Raw genomic sequence first — 22,611 nt, forward strand, 5'->3', positions numbered from 1 at the left:
AGTCCACTGAGAGGGGAGGTCTTCCTCCCCTTCCCTCTGACTCTAGCCTATCAGGTCTCATCAGGACTGGCTGCACTGTCTTCCTCTGTGGTCTAGTAAGGCTGCTCCCCATCAGGGGGAGGTGATCAAAGAGCCAGCCACTGAGTTTATGTCAGAGGCAGTCCCTGTTCCCCTTACTAGGTAACCCACTTGGAGACTGAGCGGCCATGGGCTACATTTGTGCAAGGGTTCTTGGTTATACCCATGCATAGTCCTTAGTTGGAATATCAATCTCAGAAAAGACCCCTTGGCCCAGATTTTTTTATTCTGTTGCTCTCCTTGTGGAGCTCCTGTCCCCTCCAAATCTATCTCCCCCTTCTCTCACAAGATTCTCTGCACTCTGCCAAAAGTTTGGTTATGAGTCTCAGCATCTGCTTTGATACCCTGCTGTTGCTGCACCAAAACATGTTTTTTTTTAATTTTTTTTTAATTTTTTTTTTCTTATTAGTTACATTTGAAAGAAGGGGAGTTAGTATGATATGGAAAGGATAGGAGCTCTACAAGGACCAGATATATCTGGGCACAGGGTCTTTTCTGAGACTGACACTCAACCAAGGACCATCTATGGATATAACCTAGAACTTCTGCTCAGATGTGGCCTGTGGTAGCTCAGTAACCAAGTAGTTTTCCAAAGTAAGGGGAACAAGGACTATTTCTAACAGGATCTCAAGGGCAGGCGCTTTGACTTCCCCACCCCTCTCCCCCAGGGGAGGAGCAGTCCTGTTAGGCCACAGAGGACTTTGCAGCCAGTCCAAAACATGTTTTTAAGGCCATTCTCTCATTCACTTTCATCTCCCTGGCTCAGAGGTACCCACCACAAGGGGGCGCACGACAGGAACGGGGAGACTAGAGAACCCGAATCCTCAACCCGTCCACCTGCACAGCTTTCTAGCTCTGGAAGCTGGTCAGAGCCGCCTATTAAAGGGCCCACGAAATTTAGGAGTAAAAACAGAAAGGGATGGTACTGAAAGGTAAAAGAGAACTGGGCGGGTCGGAGAGGAGGTGGAAGGAAACCTGTTGTATTTATTTTGTAGGGTATATTTTTTAACTTCTATTCTATTGCCTTTTTTTAAAATAGGAATTTCACGGCTTTGCCCAGACTAGTCTCAAAAGCCAGATTTTGAGCAGACCTCACAAAGTGGCTAGACGCACAGGCGCATGCCATGTATACTTATTTTTGATAAACGTACAATAATTTTACACATTTATTGAATACAATGTAATGTGTCAGCATTATGTCTGCATTTTGTTCTCTTCAAGACAATATGTCCATTATCTTAAACACTTACTGTTTAGGATGAGAATATTCAAAACATTCTCTTTTAGCTATTTTGAGGAACAAAATGCATTAGTCATGGTCACAGGACCGTGTCATGGAGACTTAGGATTTTTCTCCTCTCATCTGACAGTAACTTAGCACCTGTGAACCAATCCTTCCCCACCCTCCCTCCTACCTACTGTTCCCAGAATGTGGGGACCGTTATTCTACTCTCAAATTCAATGTTTTTAACTCCCATGTGTGAGTGGGATCATGCCATGTTTGTTTTTCTGTGTCTCCATAATGTCCTCCATGTGTTACAAATGAAAGGATTTCTTGGGTCCTGTGTGTGTTTTTCACATCTTCACTTTTATCTTGGGGTGGGGGTGGGGTTAAGACAGAGCAGACAGCAGGTGTGGGCAGAGGTCACAAGAGTGTGTCAGATCTCCTGGAATATAGTTACAGGTGATTGTGACATGATCCAGTGTGGGAGCTGGGAAAGGAACACGGGTCTTCTGCAGAAACAGCCCTGAATCGCTGCTGTGTGTATGTGTGTGGCCTGCTTTACCCGTCAGCTAAAGGACATTGAGGTTGTTCTCAGTGGGAACAGTGCTGCAGTGAATGTGAGAGCGCAGATGTCCCTTCAATGTACTGATTTCACCTCCTTTGAGTGAAGAGACACCATGACCGAGGCAAATGATATCAAAGAAAGTATTTCATGGAGGTCTTGTTCAGAGTTTCAGAGGGTTAGTCCATTCTCATCAGGGCAGGGAATGTGCCAACATGTTGCCAGGCACAGTGATGGAGAAGTGGCTGAAACTGTTGTGGATTACATCATTATCCACAGGCAGCAAAAAGAAAGAGACCCTGAGCCTGGTATGGGCTTTTTGAAACTTCAAAACTCACCCGCAGCGACACATTTTCTTCACCAAGCCCACACCTACTCCAACAAGGCCACACTTTCAAACAGATCCTTTCCCTGGTGACTAACCATTCAAATACAGGAACCTATGGAGCCATTTTTTATTCAAACCACAGCAGGAGTGGTATTGCTGGATCACTGGTGGCTCTGGGTTTAATTGGGGACTGCCAGCATTCTGTTTTCCATAATAACTGAACAAATTTATATTCTCCTCAATAGTCACATAGTATATTTTTTTTAAAAAAGAAACTTTTTAGACAGCATGTCTCTTTTTAGTATAATGCATATCAAATTCTGCTGAATCAGAGTTCTATAAATGTTCCCAGTGGGGAAATATTGGCACAGAGGGTCTCTGAAGTCATCATAATGCTAAATACATACAAGCTCTGATTTTGCATATTCTAAAGCACAGTCACGATCATCCTCTTTCCTTGGGCAAGAATCCTTTGTGGATCCCATGTGCCTGAAACATGCAAATCCCTGTGGTCACTAAAGTGGCAATGGGAAAGTTTTTGTTTGTTTGTTTGTTTGTTTGTTTGTGTTTTTGAAGTCCAAATATCTTAGTGTGGCATTCAGAAATGAGGTTAACGTGCCTTCTCCACTATGACTCTGGTTCTTTCCATTACAAGCTTCTGTTCCTTGCTGTCTGGATCTTCCCTGCTCTCTTTTCTTCTTTCCACACCTCTTCCCATGCTGCTGTCTCCGGTGAAAATGTCTGTCCCAGTCTTAAACATGCAGGAGAGGGTAGTTTTAATATTTTATAACATTTTATTTATATGTGTATCTACTGTGTATTTGTGGGTGTGTATACCGGGGCACATGTGGAGGTCAGAACTGACAGCCTATCAGAGTCATTGCTCCCCTCCTACCCTGTGGATCGAGGGACACAGTCGTGGTGTTATTCAATAAGCTTTCTCTGTGTCCCTCATTTTAAACCCTCAGTTTAAAATGACTCCTGCGGGACTGACATCACTCCAAATCCTTCTTCATATTCAAACTCATAGTGGACAAGTTGGGTTCCTTTATAGAACTGACCGTGTAAATTACTTTCTGCGACTTCAGTAAAGAGTGGTTTTACACATGGCTGCCTACCCTTGGCCTGTGTACATAATGGACACAGCAATATGATTAAAAAGAAAACCCTTTCAATGCAGAACGGACAGCGATCACAGAACAGACAGCTGCCTGTAGTTCTGCCACCAGGACTTGGGGACTCTGGCCACTTGCTGCTTAGCTGTGGGACTGGTGTCAGTTCTGTAGGAGCAAGAGTAGGCTGATGGAGCCAGGGTGCTCCCAGAGTGAAGCGTCCTGCGGTGTTCTAGATTTATAATCCTCCTCCTGTGTGAACAAGGCCTCCAGATGACTTTGCTGCGCTCTAAAGTCTGTACATAATTATAGTGGGAGCTAAATATATTATCGCCCTGATCTAGATTCATTTATCAAAGACAGGAAGTGTGCTTCTCGCTTTCCTCCAGCTTAACCACTACAGCACAACCCACTCCAAAAAACGGGGCCATGGCAATGCATTTGCTCACTCACCTTTAACTGCTGCTAGTCACACTGTTTGGACATCCACACATTTGTCAAAACCTGTGGTCTCTTGCAGCTGATCAGGCGGATCCCTGCAGATTCGTAGACTGCGGCAAATTTGCCCAGTGTGTGAAGAATGAGTGGACAGAGGAAGCGGAGTGTCGCTGCAGACAGGGTCATGAGAGGCACGGGGCCCTGGACTACCAGGACCTGAACTTCTGTCCCCCCGGGAAGACGTGTGAGGCTGGAGGAGGACAGGCAGCTCCATGCAGGTGAGTCGAGCATGTGGGCTGCAGCCCCAAGAAGAACCCGCGCCTCATACTCCGAGAATGCTGCCGTGCGGATGAACTCGTGTGCTCTTCTAGACCGCCAGTCAAAAGTTCTGTTCTGGATATTTTAAGCCAAATTGTTTACGTGAACAAGGCAGGGGGCTATGTCGATGCAGGGTCCTGCTTGCCAAGAGCCTCTTCAATGTGCCCTCACCCGTGAATGCAAATACACTAGAATGCACCCAGGTGATATTCGGGGAGTCAGAATGATACATTTACAGTGTTCTGCATGTTGTGTTAGTAACAAAAAAAAAAAAAAAAAGTATTTTTGTAGGTGAAGGAAATCATATGATGCTTAGAACTGGGATTCTCCAAGTTCAGCAGGCAATGGAATCTCCAGGAGTGTTGTGAAAACATACTCCTCTCAGCTTCCTCTGCCCTGCTTCTGACTCAGAGGTGGGGTCAGGACTCCCGTACAGCTGGGACTGCCATGCAAGGATCACAGCTGGGAGCCCCGTGCAAGGCTTCTGTTAGTAGCTGCACTTGTCCCGAAGAGAAGCAAAAAAGACCTGAGTCGCTTTACTGCCTTCCGCAAGCGTGTGTGTGTGTGTGGGTGTGTGTGTGTGTGTGTGGAGGGGTATGGCTGAGATGTGGGGCATTCTGTCCAGAAGCCCAACAGCATCAGTCCTCATAAGAAATCTAAAAAGCTCAGCAAGCTGGAAGCCAGCGGGCTGTTTCACTATGGCCTCGGTGTCGGTGCTGTAGGCCAAGGCCAGGGTCACTCATCACATCTCTCATTCTCTCCTGAGGCCCATATTTCTGTAGAATTATGTAAGGATTTCCTAACAAAACATGGAACCAGGCTGGCTTGTTTTATACTCGGCTCACTCTTATGCTCTCTCCCTTCCATGTGTGTGCCTGTGTGTGTGCTCAAGTGCGAACATGCGTGCATCTGTGTGTGTGTGTGTACGTGTGTGTGGGTACATGTGTCACTAAATGCGTAGGGATCAACCTTGGGTGTCATTCCTTACCTTCCTCCTCGCCTCCTTGCTTGAGACAGAGTCTTTTGTGCACTGCTTGGTATGCCAGGCTAGCTTGATACAAGCTTCCCCGGGTTTCATTTCACTTTCCATCTTGCCAGAGAAGCACTGGTATTAAACACTCACCCCGTCAGGCTTTTCAGGCATACTGGGGACCTGAACTCAGGTCCTCATTGCTGCAAGACAGGAACTTTATCCAGTGAGCCATCTCCACAGTCCATCGGTTTGGCTTTTTTTAACCCTGAACATTTCCTCCTGTTATGAAGTATTTTCTACAGTCTCATTTGTCATGACTACAGTAGTCCGTTCTTCATAAGTGTTATGAGGCGATTTCTACCCAAATCAGAATGGAGGAGGGAAGCTCTTCAGTGGGCATGGAAAGGAACTGAGACTTGATCAGACATCACTGTGTGCTTAGGAGGGAACAGGAAACACAAGGTGTCTCGTTCTCCTCAGACCCTAGGACACACAGGAAGGGTCTGCATTATAACCTCTGCTCTCAAGGGCTTTGGCATGGGCCGGTCATGGGCCACTTCTGAGAACATGGCCAGCCTTTCTCAGCCACAACCTCCAGGCACACAACTAAACACCTGCTTGCTGTCAGTGTGTGAGGTGGTTGGCAGGCGGTTCTGGTTCCCTCACTCCCCTCTTGCTCACTCAAGTGGCCACACTCCCACACTCCCCGGCACCACACAAGGCCACATGGCCATCTAACTCCCAAAACTCCGTCTGCAGGAAACTAGAGAGGCTTCTTTTCTTCTTTATAATTCTCACCCCATCCTATTAAAGCATCAACACTTTTAAAATAATTACCTGACCGTGACTCAGAAGCTACGCTCTGGGGTCAGATTGTGGTTAAAAGTATAGTCTAGTGATCAGGTTAGAAATGACCAAGTGACCTAGAAACGGCCAAGTAATCACGCGTGTATTCCTTCTCTAAGATGCAGTCTCCTTATCAGATGATAAGACTGAGAGAGCCCAGCCATGAGGTTCCTGCGGCCATCACAAAGCGCTTTCCTGAGCACATGCCCCACAGGGTATCCACTGGAGAAGTGAAGCCGGTGGTGTTCCAATGGGCTGTCTCTACATCCATTACAGCTAAGGCGCTAACACAGTTCCCTGTGGGTTTTGACATTCTGTTTCTAAAGTTCCTTTGGAAACGAGAAAGTGTAAGGTGATCAAGTACAGTGAGGTGTGGTTTCTCCGTCAGATAGCAAAGCGGCACAAAATGATATTTGCAACACCAAGACGGGTGCTCAACAGAGTAAAGGCAACCTCCGATCCTTCTACCCCAGGGAATCTCTATTAGAAAGCAGCACAGATCAACAAAGGAAGAATGAACTAGCCACTCGGGGCTGGAGTACAAAAGCCGGGGTGCCTAAGCATGAAGAGAATACATTTTAATGACTTTTGAACCCGGTATGGTAGCCCAGCACTTCAGACACAGAGGCAGGACAACTCCTGCAAGTTCAAGACTGGCCAGTTCCAGTTTCCAGACCCCTTCACGGTAAAACAAAACAGATTTCTATAGTCTAAAAGGGTCACCCCAATGAGACACAAATCACAGAAGACATTAAATATTTCCCTGGCAGACACAAGCAAGGAGGGGGAGTCCAAAATGAAACCTACATGTAAACAATAAGATTAAGGAAAAATATTGTCTATCCTGTAGACAAACTAGTGTCCATAATAATCAGACCCAGAATGTCAATAAAAGAGAAACATCCTAATGATAAAGTGAGCAATGGATACAGAGGTACTATTCACAGAAGAAATCCAAAGACCAATGAATACAGAGCACGCTCAGTCGGCAGGGATGTCCAAGCAGTTAAGATCCTCCGTGTTTGGCTAAAAGGTTAATAACACCCAGGGTCGAGAATGTGGAGCCCAGGGCAGCACCAGTTCTGATAATGATCACTGCTCGTGGACCTGTACACCAGAAATGTCTTTTTGTCAGCGTCTCTAGGAAATAAAAGCGAGTTGGGTACTCCACTTTTCAAACAATTTTTAAAGTTGTACTTACTAACAAGTCTGGGCCAGGCGCTTCTAGGTTCTCGGCCTCTTACCGAAAGAGTTGAAAATGAGGTCTCACATGGAATTACAGAAGCAGCAAGGTGATGGGACAGCACGGATCAGACAGGGACGCACTAGTAAGACTGACAGTGGGTCGCATGACTGAGAGGACTGGAGGACCGCCGGCTGGAGCCCGGAGCCTCTGTCACAGGGCCTCAGGGAAGGAAGAGCTGGCCACTAGGGGGCATAGTTTGCGTGGTTCTCTGTCTTGAGTGATAGACAGATTACACAATTTACTTCTGCTATGCATGCCCCCCCCCTCATAATGCATCTGATTTTAACCATTTGCACACCTAATTGTGCATAGACATAAGACTAGGAGAAATAAACGTTTACTTGCGAGGGAAGCTGTATATGATAACATCCTCCAGATACTCTGCCCATTTTATGATGAAAAATAGAAAGTGAAGGCATGTCTTATGAAGAGAAATTACATAATCTAAAAAAAAGGTCTGGCATTACATACAGCAGTCAGAATTAACCCTTCCTGGAAGAGCACTCTGGACAAGAGTTCTCAGAGCAGTCACAATCCAGGCCTTGGCTTGAACAGTAACTGCCCTCCTTGCATGAAGAATTCACCCTCCTATCCTCCCCTTGAGTTTCTGTCAACCCTTCCGAGACCAGTGCCCAAGAAATAAGCCGTCTGAAGGGAGAGACTCTGGAGGCTGCACCTGCACAGTTGTACTGGGCTTTTTTCACTTGTCACAGTTCCAAATCCAAAATGGCAGGAGACTGCAGCTGCCCTGACTGTGGAAGCAGAAGGTAACAACACTGCTTTTTCCTCACAGGCCACCAGATCACCTCACAAACCAAGCTCACAAACCAAGCGTGAAAAAATTACGTCATCAAAGTAAGGTAAAATCGGCTTTTCTTTTGTATGTTGGTTTTAAGTAGTTTGAATTTTGAAAACAAAACAAAAAATAGAACCAGTTCCATACCTGCTTTAAAAAAAAAAAAAACTTTTCATGGGGATACATAAATGACCTATTCTTTATCTGGTAAACTTTCAAAACTGCATATGAGTGAAGGAGAAGTCCTGAGGCAGGGATAGAGGCTGAATACACACCAACTGAAATATGTAAATGTAAAGATGTCACAGAAATAAACTAAATATTTTATAATAGTCCCAATCTTTTTTCTAAAGTATGAGTAATCAAATGTGTTTTGCAAAACGGAAAATTTTAGAGTAATAATATTCAAGGCACGGACTATATGTTAGGAGTTATTCATACAAGTTATTCTTGTTCTTTGTTTTTTGAAGTCAGCTCTCCAGCCCAGGCTGGTCATGAGCTTCACATCCTGTGCCTCGGCCTCAGGAGTGCTTTGGTGGGAGGAACCAGTTGCCACACCTGCCTTAATTCTCTTTTTGTTTTCAAATAGCAATCATGCAAAGCAAACCATATGTAGAAGCAGCATTGTTTGTGAAACAAGATCAACTTCGGAAAGTCTTCAAAGTTCAGGTTTCTCATTAAACAAGTTATTTTACCAAGATTGTTTTATAAAAAAGAAAATAAGTGATCTATATGGTCAGGTTATATATATATATATAATCTGAAGGTCTTCAAGTTTCTTTTAAATGATTTTGAGGGAAAAGATTGGACAGTTTTATTCCCAAATTACCTATATTTCTTTTTAATTATAAGAAGTCTTAGTAGCAATCAGCAGAGGCAATCATGGCTCACTCAAGAGACAATAAAACACATTCCTTAGGCCCGAGGTGGTGACAGGGGACATGCAATCGAAGACGCCGTAACGAGAAAACTAGAAGGAATCCTTTTACTCGGTTGCACACTGGGAAAGAGGTGTGCCATCTGAATTTTGGAAGCCAGGAAAAAGTGAAGAAACAGATCAAGTAGGGAGATAAGGGCCATGGAATGATGACAGGATACAGGATCTGATGCTGATAGAATTTGATGTTATTTTGAAAGGTGATTTGCTTTCCTAAGAAAAACTGCATTCAGCTGCCAACATTCTGAGCATAGGGTCAACCCTGACAGGCAACTTGTTTCATCCGGGAGGAAGCACACAGCAATTAAATCTTGACATACCAGAGAGAGTTAAGGGCCATTCGTCAAATGAAGGTTCCCGGTGAATAAAAGAAACTGACTTTTCACTTTAAAATAGAGACAACAAACATCGGGGCTGTTGCTCCAAGGTTAGGGCTTTGTGGCGGCTGAAGGACTCGTGTTTTCTGGTGGAAGGATGCTCTAATAGAGTGGTGGTGCCCGCGATAAGTAAGTAGGAAGAAACGTGAAATTCATGTGCAGACTATTTGCCATCTCTGACCCAAAAGCTGATCAACTAGGACATATATTTAGGTTTAAAAAAAAGTGGGGGGGGGATGCAGCCCCAGTGGGTTATAAAGTTAAGAATAAATGGAAGCCATTCTAACTGCTGATTTGACCTTGCATGGCTCTTATAATAAAACTCTGTCTTCCAGGTAGCCAAGAAACGAAACTCCGAACTATCAGCTATAGGATTTAAAGAATCTGACCATCAGGATTGGGAAGGAAATTAAAAACTGAAATCAAACACATTGTATTTTAAACTATGTTGAAAGACAATTCTACTTCTTAAAGAAAAGTGTATCCATTCTGTTAGCTTCTGAAAAATGGAGAGAGGTATATTCAGTCGTCAGGGATATCCTGGCATGTAGTTAACACTGAGAACCAACATGCTCCAACTACAGAATAGTTATGTATTTGATGACTGGTTAAGCATGAGCAGGGGAAAAACATTTATTTTACTTAAAACATTTGACTGTTTTTGGATGGTACTCATGTTGAAACAAAACAAAACAAAACAAAACAAAACAAAACAAAACACAACAGGATGGCTTCTTTCTGTCTTTATTACTTAAAGTTGATTTCCAACAAGTGCAACTTGCTTTGTGAATTGTACAGTGTTGAGGATCAGGCTGTTTTATGTTTTAATGTATACATTTAAAAGATTATCATTTGGGCTAGAGATATAGCTAAGTGTCTAAGAGTGTATACTGCTCTTCCAGAGAACCTGAGTTTACATCCCAACACCCAAATTGCATGGCACACACACACACACACACACATTTATAACTCCAGCTACAAAGAATGCAAACACCCTCCTCTAGTCTTTCTACTCATGTGCACATAACCACAAACAGACACACCCACATAATTTAATTAATTAATTAATTAACTTTTAATTGGGTGTGGGAAGACAGGCTAGAGAGATAACTCAATGGTTAAGAACAGATGATCTTCTCCCAGAGGGGTCCAGGTTCAGTTCCCATCACCCCCAAGGCCGTTCACAACTATTTATAATTCCAGCTCCAGGGGATCCAATACCCTCATCTAACTGATTGCTGCAGGCACCAGGCAGCCCTGTGCAGCACATACATGCGGAGAGGCAAAACACTCATATGCACAAAATGTAAAAAAATCTAAATTTTAAAAATATTTTCATTTTAAAGATGAGCACTTGTATGAGAGTCAGGTTTCTCGTGTATGATATAGTATGGGGCACTGTGATGATTACATGTCTGTTCTACACTCCAGTCTCTCTCTCCCCCCTTCTCCTCCCTCGTGTGTGTGTGTGTGTGTGTGTGTGTGTGTGTGTGTGTGTTCTCTTCCTCCCTCCCACCCCCACCTCTCTCCATTCTGGTTTTGTATAAGCAGTTCTTGCTTACACAGTAGATTATTTTGTTGCTGATGATTTCGGAACTGCTCTACAAAAGAAAGGGAAACCGAGGCTCAGAAATGCACATCTTCCTGCTGCCGCCCAAAGGAAGGTTTGAAGGAAGACAGCACACCGGTGAGAAGCTGAAGAGACGTGGCCGGACAATGGCATAGGGTGCCCACTTTGCACCGGATGAACAATGTCTTCACTCTGCCCTGTACGCATCTATATTAGCACCAGTGGAATACAGTTCAGCATTTATTGTGCTGCTTGATAAAAAAAAAAAAAAATCATATCCCTGCATCTCTTTCAAATGTCTAATTGTCAAATATATTTGAGGCAAAATCTTGAGTTTAAAAACGTAAGTACTATATTAATAGATTTATAATAAAATATATCTGTATTTTACTAGTCATCCCATGGATTTGAAAAGCAAATTAAGTAGGTCATTTTAATACTGCTAAGGTAACAAAATAGTAAACACTGAGAACAATCTTTAACAAGAAAGCTACCAAGCCAAAATCAAAATATTTTCTCATAAGGAAGACAGTATTTTGACGGGATACAAGACTTTTAAATTCCTTCCTGTTGGTCTCACAAGTAAGGAGCACTCATGTCCATTCCTACTCCAGTCTTCCCACCAGTGAGGCCCTATATCTGGCATAAGAGTGCCAAATTGGTAAATGGTGACAGGGGCACAGGGTGAAGAATAGAGCAAGGAAGGATAGACTGACCCAGTCCCATATCCCTGGGACATCACAGATGGAAACGGAATTGCTGAAAGCATGAGAGGTCAGCCCCAAGCAAGTGAAATGCTTCCATAAGGAGAGAAAATTATCTTCCCCTTCTGACCCCAGACACTCATTCACATTTCAGGCTTGTGCTAAGCAGTGCAGGACAGGGTTTTATAGAGAAGCTAGGTGGGGAAAACATTCTATATGAGGTGAAGAGAGGTCCCAATTTAGGCTAAATGCTTCTTACTCTTTAGATCATCTATCTTCTGGCACCTAGAGAAAAGCAGTGAAGAAAGAGGTTAGCCTCCTTCCACTCTGATACCCACCAGGAACACGGAAGATTCGAACCCCTTAATAGAGCAGGCTCTACAGACTGGTATTCAAAACTTTAGGGAATTGTCTTCTTTGGGTCGGGGGGAGGGGGGGTGTTACAAACTTTCTCTTCTCACAGATCAGTCAGAGTTTGGAGTGAGACATCCAAGACATCCAAAAACGGATGTTTGCTCCCAGTCTCAAATGGGCTTAACAGTTCACACAGAGCCCTGCCTGTTCCCTGCATGGAGATTGCGAAAAAAAAAAAAAAAAATTGGTAGAAATTTTCAGTCCCCTGGAGTGCTTGCCTCTCCATTTAGCCACTCAGCACAGGGCTCTCTCCCCATCCGTGTGACATTTCAAACCCTGAATTAAAAGCACACGATACACAAGGATGTTCTCCATATAAGGCATTTATTTGAATTTCCAGTACATCAGTATTCTAGGAAAGTATTAGATACACACTTTTCGTGAAATGAGAAAAAAATTAACAATTACAAATACACAAGTTTCCAGAGGTGAAAAGCGGCCTTTTAAGAAGCCTGTTTGTAGTTTGAGATTGAGTTTCTATATTGATAAAAATTAAGATTAAAGACTGTGCAGTTTTTAATGTGCATTAATTTCTTTTTCCTAACTATCTCCTGGGAAACTTCCAAGAACCAAAGCTACTTCATACACGGGTTAGTACACTGATTTGAATTTGAGCAAAATAGTTGAAAGAAGTGGCATTGACACAGGCAGGTGCTCCACCGACCTGGCATGAGCTTGTGTCCACGCTACCTCGGCAGTTCTTCCCGGGGCACCTGCAGTGGGGCTGCACCCACCATTCTTACATGCTAAGATCTACATGCTAGGCGACCCACGTATAAGTTCACTAGATTTAATTTCTGCTCCTAGACCTACAAGACGAATCCTAAGCCTCAGCAAGGGCTCGGGTGGGGGAGGGGTTGCTGTCTGGGATGTAGGAGTGTTTTCCAACTGAGGTGCGGCCTTCAGGGGCTGCACAGTTTCCCTTCTCTTCCACTCCTATGTGCGCTCGTAGCTATCACTGCTCCCACACCTCATCCTTATCCTCCTCGTTAAATGTCCTCTTCCCTCTCCCCCGCCCCAACACACTGTTAGTGTATCTTCTGGGAGTAATTAAAACTCAATAGTTATTTACGGGTGTTAAGGACAAACAGGAAATATAGGAACAATCCTTTGTAAGTCTCCAGGGATTTGCCGAGCAGACAAAACATCACTTTTACTCTTTTTGCTCTTGCATCTTTTTCATGGTCTAGTGCCAAACTGTACTACCTCCCTGGCTTTCTACAACTTTTTCATATAAAGAAGTAAGACTATCATTAACTCAGTTTTAACCGACTGATTAACTCAAGAACTAGTCTGCTGATCCAAGTATTTTAAAGCTATTTCAAGAAACCAAAGGTCTACACATATGAATCCCCTGAGAACCATATTAATAACCTGTGAGTGAAACTATCTTCCAAAATATCCAACTGAAGGCCAGGGAGGTGCCTCTGTGGTAGAGCCTAGCCTGTGTGAAGCCCTGGGTTCAATCCCCAGCATGGAAAAAAAAGCAATTAATGACAATGGCATGTAATAAATATCTATTATTATTAATAATATTATTGTGCCTGTGGTTAAGACCCTTTACAGGCCAGAGTGAGACACTGTCTAGCTAGAATGTCTTTAGGGTAGGCCGGTGCTCCGTTATTTTACTTCTTATACTCCTGTGCCCAGGTGGTCTCCCCGAAGGGAAGGGGCAGCATCTTTTGAACACACCAGGCTCCTAGAAACGCCCTGTTCTTGCTGAGAGCACACCTCCCTGCTAGCATGCATCTCAGATGTGCTGCTGGCACTGGACACTGCATCACAACTGAATTTAACATGCAAATACTTGCCATCATCATTTTCTATATTCTATTAAAATGTTCACACACTGTGGAAGAAACTGGAGCTGGCAAGTATTAGTTCTATGTGTATAGTATTCTGGTTTAAACTTACAATTTGAAACGGCTGATTAAAATAAGATTATTTGACTTGGAGGCTTCTAACTCTTGCACAGCCTTTGTGGAGCTAAACCCACAAAATGTGGCAGAGAGGCTGCATCCAGGTCTCACAGAACACCACGTCTGCTGTGACCCCAAAAATGATGTCCTAAAGTTTCCCTGGCAGGATCTGGATGCTATGACATATGGAAGGTTCAAAGCCTGCCTGAATTAGGGCAGTTCTCCTGCTTGGCAAACTTAACTCAGGAGATTATTTGAAACAGATACACTGTAGGACACCTGGGTGACATAATTAAGAAGAAAATGGTTTGAGATAACTGTGAATTTTCAAAGGCAAAAAACCCACAAAGACTTTCAACAATGCCTTGCTGTCATATATTTCCTATAAATTATTTAAAAAATTAAGTTCTGTCACTATAATAATTCCCAATTTTGATTAACTTTTCATCTAGTGCTTATTCACGGACCCAGAAGATACATAGCTAGCAGAGCTTCAGAAAACAGTGCTAAGCTGACGAGTCATGAAGAATCAATTAGGCCACTAGATTGCTTTGTTTCAAAGACTGTATTCATTCTGACCAGGAAATAAAGGTATCCTGCACAAATAAAGACAGCAATCAAAGGCGAAAGGTGAGCGGGAAAGAACAGGTTGTTTATTTCAGTAACTACACCTTCTGCCATCAATCACAGGACTAAATGACCCACCGGTGGGTGGGTCTAAGCAGTCAGCCTCCAGGAGAAAACCCCATTCACGTTTCCAATTATCAGGATATAGAGAGGTTTAATTTCCTTAACACGAAACAATCATTTCCACAGTGTCATAATAAATAAGTACCTCGGTACCGAGACATTTTCAAAGGAGCAATTCTGACAACAGTACCCGAAGCTTCTAGACATGAATCTCATCAGCTGGGAAATATTTTCCTAACTGAGGTATCTTTCTAAGAAAGAAAGAAAGAAAAAAAAAAAAAGACTGAAATTTCAAAGGTCAGGGTATTTAAAACCAAGGGGGAGTGTAAAGAATAATTTTACTTTCTACTTTTATTCTAAAATACAGACTCCTTTGGGTGTCAACACAACTCCTTGATGTATTTTTGTCCTTATTAAGTTCCTAATATTAAAGTCATAAATATTAGCTCCAGCTGCTAACATCTGATCATAACTAAAGAGCACACACAGGGAGTGTTTTAAAGACTACCTACCTGCAGCGTGAAACTAGCTAGGTCTAAATACAAGGGCTCCTGAATTACAAAGTTTACAAAACAGCTCTACGATTACCACGTCTCAAAAGTCAAAACAGATGCCTAGAAGAGGGAAAGGAGAAAGAGAGATCTCTCTGAAGCAGTATACCAGCTTAAATCACATGAAATAACTTGGACAAGGTTGGAACCGAGAAACCACAGGTGAGAAGTGGGGAAGTATTGGAATTTAGTCCAGTAGAGTCACCATCTCAACCCTGTGTCCCTTCCGAAAGGAAACAGAGCTATTATCAAAGCTTCCAGTCATTCAAGTAATCCAAATTTCCTTTCCTTGACCATGGATTAGGAAGCGGAGATCCCAAGAGTAACACAGAGCACGGTAGGAAAGCACCCGCGTCTACACTGCACACACCCAGCACCGCCTCTGCACGTAAGACATTTGCTACATTAAGGCTCTTTCCAGAACCCTTGAACTTGGGGATCAATCGGGCTAGGCACACTGCAATAAGGGGGAATCCATTTCCATAGATTTCTAAAAAAGCAGACAAAATACGGCCTTTTAGACCAAAAGCATCTGTGCCCTTAATCAGTTCAAGTACCTTAATTCTTGCACAAAATTAAGCTAAGATTTCATTATCTCACTTATAAGGCACTGTGTCACACTTTTTTAAAAAAATCAAACATTTAAAAACTTGTTTTTAAAAAAACGTCCTGTCCTTGAGATTAATCACCGCGTACTTAAGGTAGTCAGTGTGCAGAGAGTGAGATGGATCCCGATCTGTCCAGGTGCGGAAAGCACAGCTCAGGGAGAGGTGGGGCGAGGGGAGGGGTCACTGCTGGAATCAGGGCTATTCTCTCCTTAGGTCCTGAATCCACTACCTCAACCGTAATTAACCTTGAACAAATTAACCAAATCCATGATTACTAAAATCTGTTCACTTTGCATAAGGCATTTCTACCAGAGGCAAGGGAGCGGCGGCCCTTCCGGCCACCTCCCCGCCTGTCGGTCCAGGGCCGGGCTGGACGCCTGCGCTCTACTTGAGCAGGTTCTGCAGCATGGCTGTGGCGTAGGTGGGCCGGGCCTGCCTGCTCTCGATGGCGCTCTGAAGGTACTGTATGCCTCCACAGCGCTCCCAGATCTCCTCAAACTGTCTGGGCAGGATCTCAGCGCCACGCTTCCGAGTGAGCCCCGTCTCCTCAAGATTCAACTCACACATCTCCATGTCATCCTTGCCTGTGGACGGGAGACGTGACAAGATTACCATCTCTTCTTCGCGCAGCGTTTTTATGAGTGTTATTCCTGGAACACCCCGGAATCCTCACAGATCTGAGAACCCGTAACTCTCCAAGATGGAGATCTGCTTAAGTTCTCCAGAAATCACTCATGCTTGCCCCCACTGAGGACTCTCAAAATTTGCAAGCCCCACCACTGACTAAAGAAATCATCAGGGTTCACATGAATTCTGTGTGCCCTCAAAAACAGTACCAAAAAACAGACAAACAAATAAAAAACAGAGAGAGAGAGACAGAATTAAGCACCAGTGACAAGTTTCTTAGGACAGATTTTTATGTTCTCTAAACAGACATAAAAACCATTTTGCTTTGTAAATCAGTAAATCTTCCATTAACTGGAAATGAGACTGAATTGCAAAGCTCTGTCATTCAACTCTGAAACGCAGCGACTGACTTATTACATTATATATTAAGACTATTTCACCTAAGGCTTCACAATCCATTTTTTGTATGATTATTTTTTTTCCTGTGAATTATACACACCAGCTACAAGAAGGATGGGTGGCTTGTCAGGGTGCAGCTCCATCTGCCGAGCAATCCACGGTCCGTCAAAGTGGGCGTACCACCAGCCCTTTTTCTTGCTCTGAGGGTCTTTGTACTGGTCAGCGGGGCGGATGAAGGGGATGCGGAAGAAACGCTGCTGTCGGTTCATCTCAATCTCCTGCTGCCTGGCAGGGAGCTGAGCCGCCGGGTTCTGCTGAGCTATTACACAGAACAGGCAACGTTACACTGGCCGCCCACGGGAAAAGAAAACAGACATCATTCCTAAAATACACCGGGAATTTTAAAGCGGGGAGGGGGGGGAAACAGAGGCTCCTACTGGTAAATTTGAAATGTCAGTATTAGCTGCCTGTTAATGAGTCCCACTCAGAGTGGGGTTTCTTAGAAATGTCTTTGCCGAAAGATGTTTCTTGGCACTGAGCATGTGCACACATATGCACACTAAAATACTGTTCACATACACACTGCATAGACACACTCAATTATTGTGCTCATATACACACACGGCATATATATACATATGTGTGTATGTATATATACATGGCCAGGCATGAGCACATGCACAGTACACACACACCCAAGTATTGAACCATACATGGTTCTCTCTCTCTCTCTCTCTCTCTCTCTCTCTCTCCTTCTCTCTCTCTCTCAAGCATTGTGCACATACACGGTACACACACACACACACACACACACACATTCAAGCATTGTGCACATACACGGTACACACATTTAGGCATTATGAACACATGCAGTACACATAAACACACTCAAGCATTGTGCATACACAAAAATATGGCACACACACAGGGGTGCCACACCGCCGCCACCGCCACCGCCACCACCACCACCACCACCGCCAGCAACAGAACCTGTACCAAGTCCCACAAATGATGTATCAGTAACCCGAAATTAATTCACATAGCAGACAAACAGTCTCGGGTTATTTTTCCTACAAGGATTTCAAGTAAAAGTTTAAGAATAACTTATATTTGACTGCTTACTTAAAACTGGGTAATTTTAAAACCAGAGAGTTCTGTTCATTTAATTATATTTTCCACAAAAAAGAGAAATCCATTCAAAATTTTTCTTTTATCAACTTTGGGTTTTTTTTTTTAAGGCAATAACAGCATTTAGAGAAATATGGATCTTCCAAAACCCTACTCAAAAACAGTCAGTATGACCCTTTCCTCAAAAATACTTACTTTGAAATGAGATTTTTCTTGGCAGAAAACCCACTGAAAGAAGTGACAACAGATATATGGGTTTCCTAGCCAACAGAAAGAAAAGAAAAATCTTCCTTTTCTGCTAGTTCTAACCCTTGCCCAATTCAGTACCGAATGGCTGGGCTTTTATTTTATGTGCAAATGTAGACACATCCCTACAGCAATGGCTTTATATGCTGAACAGCGTAATTCTGGCGAGGCTGTTTATACGCTCTATATTCTTAGCTTTGAAAGTAGAACAACAATTTACTGCCATTCCAAGAACCTCGATCTGAAAATCAAAGAGCATCGATGAAAGCGTATACGATACAGCTAACCATGTACGACTGTGTGTCTTTCCTAAGAACTTGTAAAAACAGCAAAAGGATGAAAATACTCCTGCTCTAGATTTTTAGGCCAAGAAACAGCAAGAGCTTACGGAAAGTTAGATTTATTTGTTTGCAAGTCAGAGAAAGCAGAAAAGCACTCAAGGAAGCCACACACACCTACGAAAGAATGAGAGGCCAGTTTTGCTAGTGACATGAGTGAGAAGCCAGTTTGGTTAGTGACATTAGGACCTGCATGGCCTTTAGCATAGAGATAGAGATGGGCTTGTTCTCTTGCTCCTGTTCCCTCAGTTATACATGGTAGCTCAGTAATCACAGAGTGAGACTCTTCCTCAATTGAATGACTGACTGAATAAATAATTGATAAATAAATAAATGTAAATGGATAGATAAATACTTTAAAAACACCCACCCTTCTAGGTGGTGAACTAGTGATTGGAAATTTACTAGGGCACTGACAGTCTTTATTCATTACCTTCTTTTGTAAACTATCTGCCTCCTAAAGTCAACACACTGAGTAAAATTAAGAAACTAAACTTTGTGATAGCCTTTTCTAGTAATAAGAGAACTTGTATTTTGTTGAAAAGAGCTAAGATCTTCAGCTGAGTTAAATGCCTGGTGAAGCATTAAAATATTGAACATAATCTTCTCAACAACCTGCTTTCGTCCAATTGTGCCCCCTCTAAAAGTCAGAGATGGAGAAGCAAACTCTAGCACTTGGAAAGCTGAGGCCAGAAGTCTGAGACTTGGAAACCAGTCTGGGATAGCTACACAGTGAAGGTGATGCCTCAAACAACAAAACAAAAATGTAAATTATAAGAAATACTTGGAAAAATCAGGCCAAATCAGCTGGCACATGAATATCACTGCTCAACTGAGTCTAGGAACTTAAAATAGTTAAAGGTGACCCAAAGTTTCTAAGGCATGGAAGGAATGAGCATCACAGGAAGTAATCTTCCCCCTTCCTGCTGGCAAGTGCCATTATTAGGTTTGTGCCTATTACTACATAGAACTCAAATCCCCTTGGACAGAAACACAGGCACCATCGCAACGCAGCATCTGAAACCAGCACCTAAGAGTTAGCGTTTCTTCTAGAAGTGAAGACAGCATTTTGCTACAGTAAGAGGTGTACAAACCCAGTTTTAAATGCACAAAAATTTGACAGATGATACTATCATGTATTCAATCTTTGTTCAGTATACATGTTTTGCTCTGAGAAAATGTATCATATCTCGAGTATCTTAATGCAGACAGCCATGTTTAAGGTTCTACAATTCCACTTACTAGGTAGCAAAACTGTGTTTGACAGAAAGTTAGTACTCTATTAAGTATTTTAACCCCTCTTCCAGTTAGCGCATGAGTTACCACCCATTGACTTACGTGAATTGTTCAAAAATGGTGTAAAATCTGCGAACAAATATTGTATGTTGAAGAAAAGGTAAAAATGCCAAAGCTGTTTAAATGAGCACTTTCCTAACTTGTAAACACATCCCATCAATTGAGGTGGTGACCGCGTGCAAGCATCCATCTATAGCAAAGGACTCCAAGAGCTGTCTACAGTACATGCTTCTGATTCAAAACGATGTTCAGAAATCACAGAAGGAAGAAAGAAAGAGGAAGGAAGGAAGGAAGGAAGGAAGGAAGGAAGGAAGGAAGGAAGGAAGGAAGGAGAGAGAGAGAGAGAAGAGAGAGAAAGAGAAAGAAAGAAAGAAAGAAAGAAAGAAAGAAAGAAAGAAAGAAAGAAAGAAAGAAAGAAAGGGAGAGAAGCTACTTTGATTAATTATGTTTCAGGAAAATCTGTTTGAGGCACAGGTAAAGAGTACCAAAATTTAAAACTTATACTTCATTTATAATTTTGGGACATAAAACCTAACTAATGATAATAAACACTAGTGCTTTCTACAGTCAATATGTTCAAATTTCTTAAATCTTAAACTTGTGCCATTTTTACTTTAGGTATTTGAATTCAATGATTTCCAAAACCATGGTTTGAAGCAACTACAAACAACCAGTGGGTGATTTACCCCTGGCCAAAATTATTTATGAAAATCTCATTATGTGATAACTGAGGTGAGAGCATGCTCAGTGACACAGGCCAGGAAGTGGGACTAATGCTACTTATTCACCACTATAGAAGTTTACCATAGTTTATCAATGTATTTCTCTTGTACTCAGTGACACCAGGTTTTCTTTTTGTGGATCATAAAGTGTCCTCATTTCATGCTTTCAAATGAATCTCAACACTTCTAAATATAACAACCACACAGCACAGAATTCTCCCGAATGCCTGTTACCTCCTTTCAACCAGATTCCTGTGTAAGACTGAATTTTATATATAAAAAAATTCACAGAGAAAAGCATGATAAAAGCAGAAGTAGATTTTTATCCTGAAAATGGCTCAAAATAAAATTATGAAGGTTAATAAATTGATTATATTTGCAGAAAATTCCGAAGTTTGTTTTTACTTTTGGATAGGACTCTTAATTTTTTTTCCTTGACCTAATGCTGTACTTACAGCAGCAAGATGTTTTTGCTTCAATTGTGGACAAAAATAGATTAAAACCAAAAGAAGTGGCAAAGTTAAAACTTTTCTGTGTGATTTAAAACTTCATGAAGTACTGTAAACCCCTTCATTTGTGGTGTACTTATTCAGGTGTGTGAACCATCAAGGTAAAGATAGTTTTCCTTTACAATTGTACAAGAAAAGCCAACTTGCTTTTCTTTGTGTGTGTGTGTTTTATTGTTTCTTGTATACACAAAACAAAGATGGTTTGTGGCAAAAACTTAATCCGAAAAGAATGAACAGGTCATAGAGTCTCACTGTCATTTTCAATATGCACAGAAAAAAGTGTTCACTGGGGCTCCCACCTTTCAAAACCTACCACCTCTCAGCTAGGGTTGACCATTGTCCTCATCCTATTATATTCTGCCTTAAACCAGCCCCGAACAATCACCAGCACTGTCTTCCTTATTAGCAATACCGACCACAGTTCGACTCTTTGCAACAACTGGGAAACACTGGGGTCCTACCATTTAACTGAATTTAGTCAAACACTAAATTTCATTTTCTTGGAAAACGGTGAGAATTTAAACTGCATCCGAGAAGTCAAACTTGATGCTTTGGGAAGCCACGTGGGCGAGGGTTGAGAGCATATGGCACCTGCTGCCACGTTGATGCTAATCTGGATTAAGAAAACTTATGATGGGATAAAAGCATCAAGGTAACCAATGGAACTCCAGTTAGTGCTTTCAATTTTAAAAATCTGGAGCTGAAGAAATGTCTGAGTGGTTAAGAGCACTGGCTGTTCCTTCAACAGACCAAGGTTCAACGCCCAGCCCACACGGAGCAGCTAACAACCATCTGTAACTCCAGTCCCAGGGCATCCAATGCCTTCTTCTGGCCTGCACACATGTGGTGCAGAGATACATTCCAGAAAAACACCCATACACAAGTTAAAGATAATACTTTTCCAAAAACTGAAAATCCAGCTCAGACTGCAGGTCATCTGGGCCAGGGTGACAGTGTGCCCTGCCCTACTCTCTGGCTCAAGTGGTTTCTGCATTTAGGCAAAGCTCATGGTATTATAAAGTAATATTTGCAGTAAACCTTTTTAAAAGAGGACAATCAGCATGGTAATGGAGAACACAAGAACTAATTCCTTTCCTTTTCTAGACTATGATTCCATTCTAGAAAGAACCAGAAGGAATGTATGCCCCCATATTAAAAATACAAGTATATTTGGTTATTTGGGGAATTACTCTAAAAACTGAGCGAAATTAAATGTGAAAATAAGGGAAGTTTTAGAAAATAAGATCTTGATTAGCAATATAAAAATACTTATTTTCATATGTAAGCTCATGAGCATCCAGAGTGAACTAATGATAGTAGCTTTTACCTTTTCACGTGTAACCTGTTTTGTTTGTGTTTGGACTTTTTGTGATGCCAAGAACAACACATGCCAGGCAAGCACTGGACCCAACATATCCCCAGCCCTCCTCGTATAATACTGGTGTGTGTGTGTGTGTGTGTGTGTTTGTGTGTGTGTGTGTGTAACTTTGTACTTAGTATTGTCCAACTCTGTCAGCACAAACAAAACGATTCTTACCTTTAGACTTGACCATAACAAGTATATTCAATGTATCTTGACACATGACATTAAAATGTCATATAAATGTCATTAAAAATTAAAATGTCATATAAGACAGGTTACCATGCTTGTATC

At 42.4% G+C, this 22,611-nt stretch overlaps 2 protein-coding genes across 6 annotated transcripts in view; one reads left to right on the forward strand and one right to left on the reverse strand.

The window, feature by feature from the left end:
• Positions 1–12,141, forward strand: part of Impg1 (interphotoreceptor matrix proteoglycan 1) — a 106,914-nt gene extending 94,773 nt beyond the window's left edge. Inside the window, exons 15-17 of the mRNA XM_060386099.1 lie at positions 3,826–4,021; positions 7,920–7,986; positions 9,572–12,141. Coding sequence (XP_060242082.1) covers positions 3,826–4,021; positions 7,920–7,986; positions 9,572–9,649 — 341 coding nt within the window. The 3' untranslated portion in view covers positions 9,650–12,141. The remainder of the gene's footprint in view (positions 1–3,825; positions 4,022–7,919; positions 7,987–9,571) is intronic.
• Positions 12,142–12,229: 88 nt separating this feature from the next.
• Positions 12,230–22,611, reverse strand: part of Myo6 (myosin VI) — a 135,742-nt gene continuing 125,360 nt past the window's right edge. For 3 of the 5 annotated variants that reach the window (XM_060384696.1, XM_060384694.1, XM_060384697.1), the window contains 3 exons: positions 19,769–19,795; positions 16,819–17,037; positions 12,230–16,276 (listed from right to left, as the gene is read on the reverse strand). In XM_060384696.1, coding sequence (XP_060240679.1) covers positions 16,077–16,276; positions 16,819–17,037; positions 19,769–19,795 — 446 coding nt within the window. In that variant the 3' untranslated portion in view covers positions 12,230–16,076. The remainder of the gene's footprint in view (positions 16,277–16,818; positions 17,038–19,768; positions 19,796–22,611) is intronic. The other 2 variants (XM_060384695.1, XM_060384698.1) reach the window with 1 other exon arrangement.

Source organism: Meriones unguiculatus, chromosome 6 (assembly GCF_030254825.1).
Source record: "Meriones unguiculatus strain TT.TT164.6M chromosome 6, Bangor_MerUng_6.1, whole genome shotgun sequence".
Lineage (NCBI taxonomy): Eukaryota > Metazoa > Chordata > Mammalia > Rodentia > Muridae > Meriones > Meriones unguiculatus.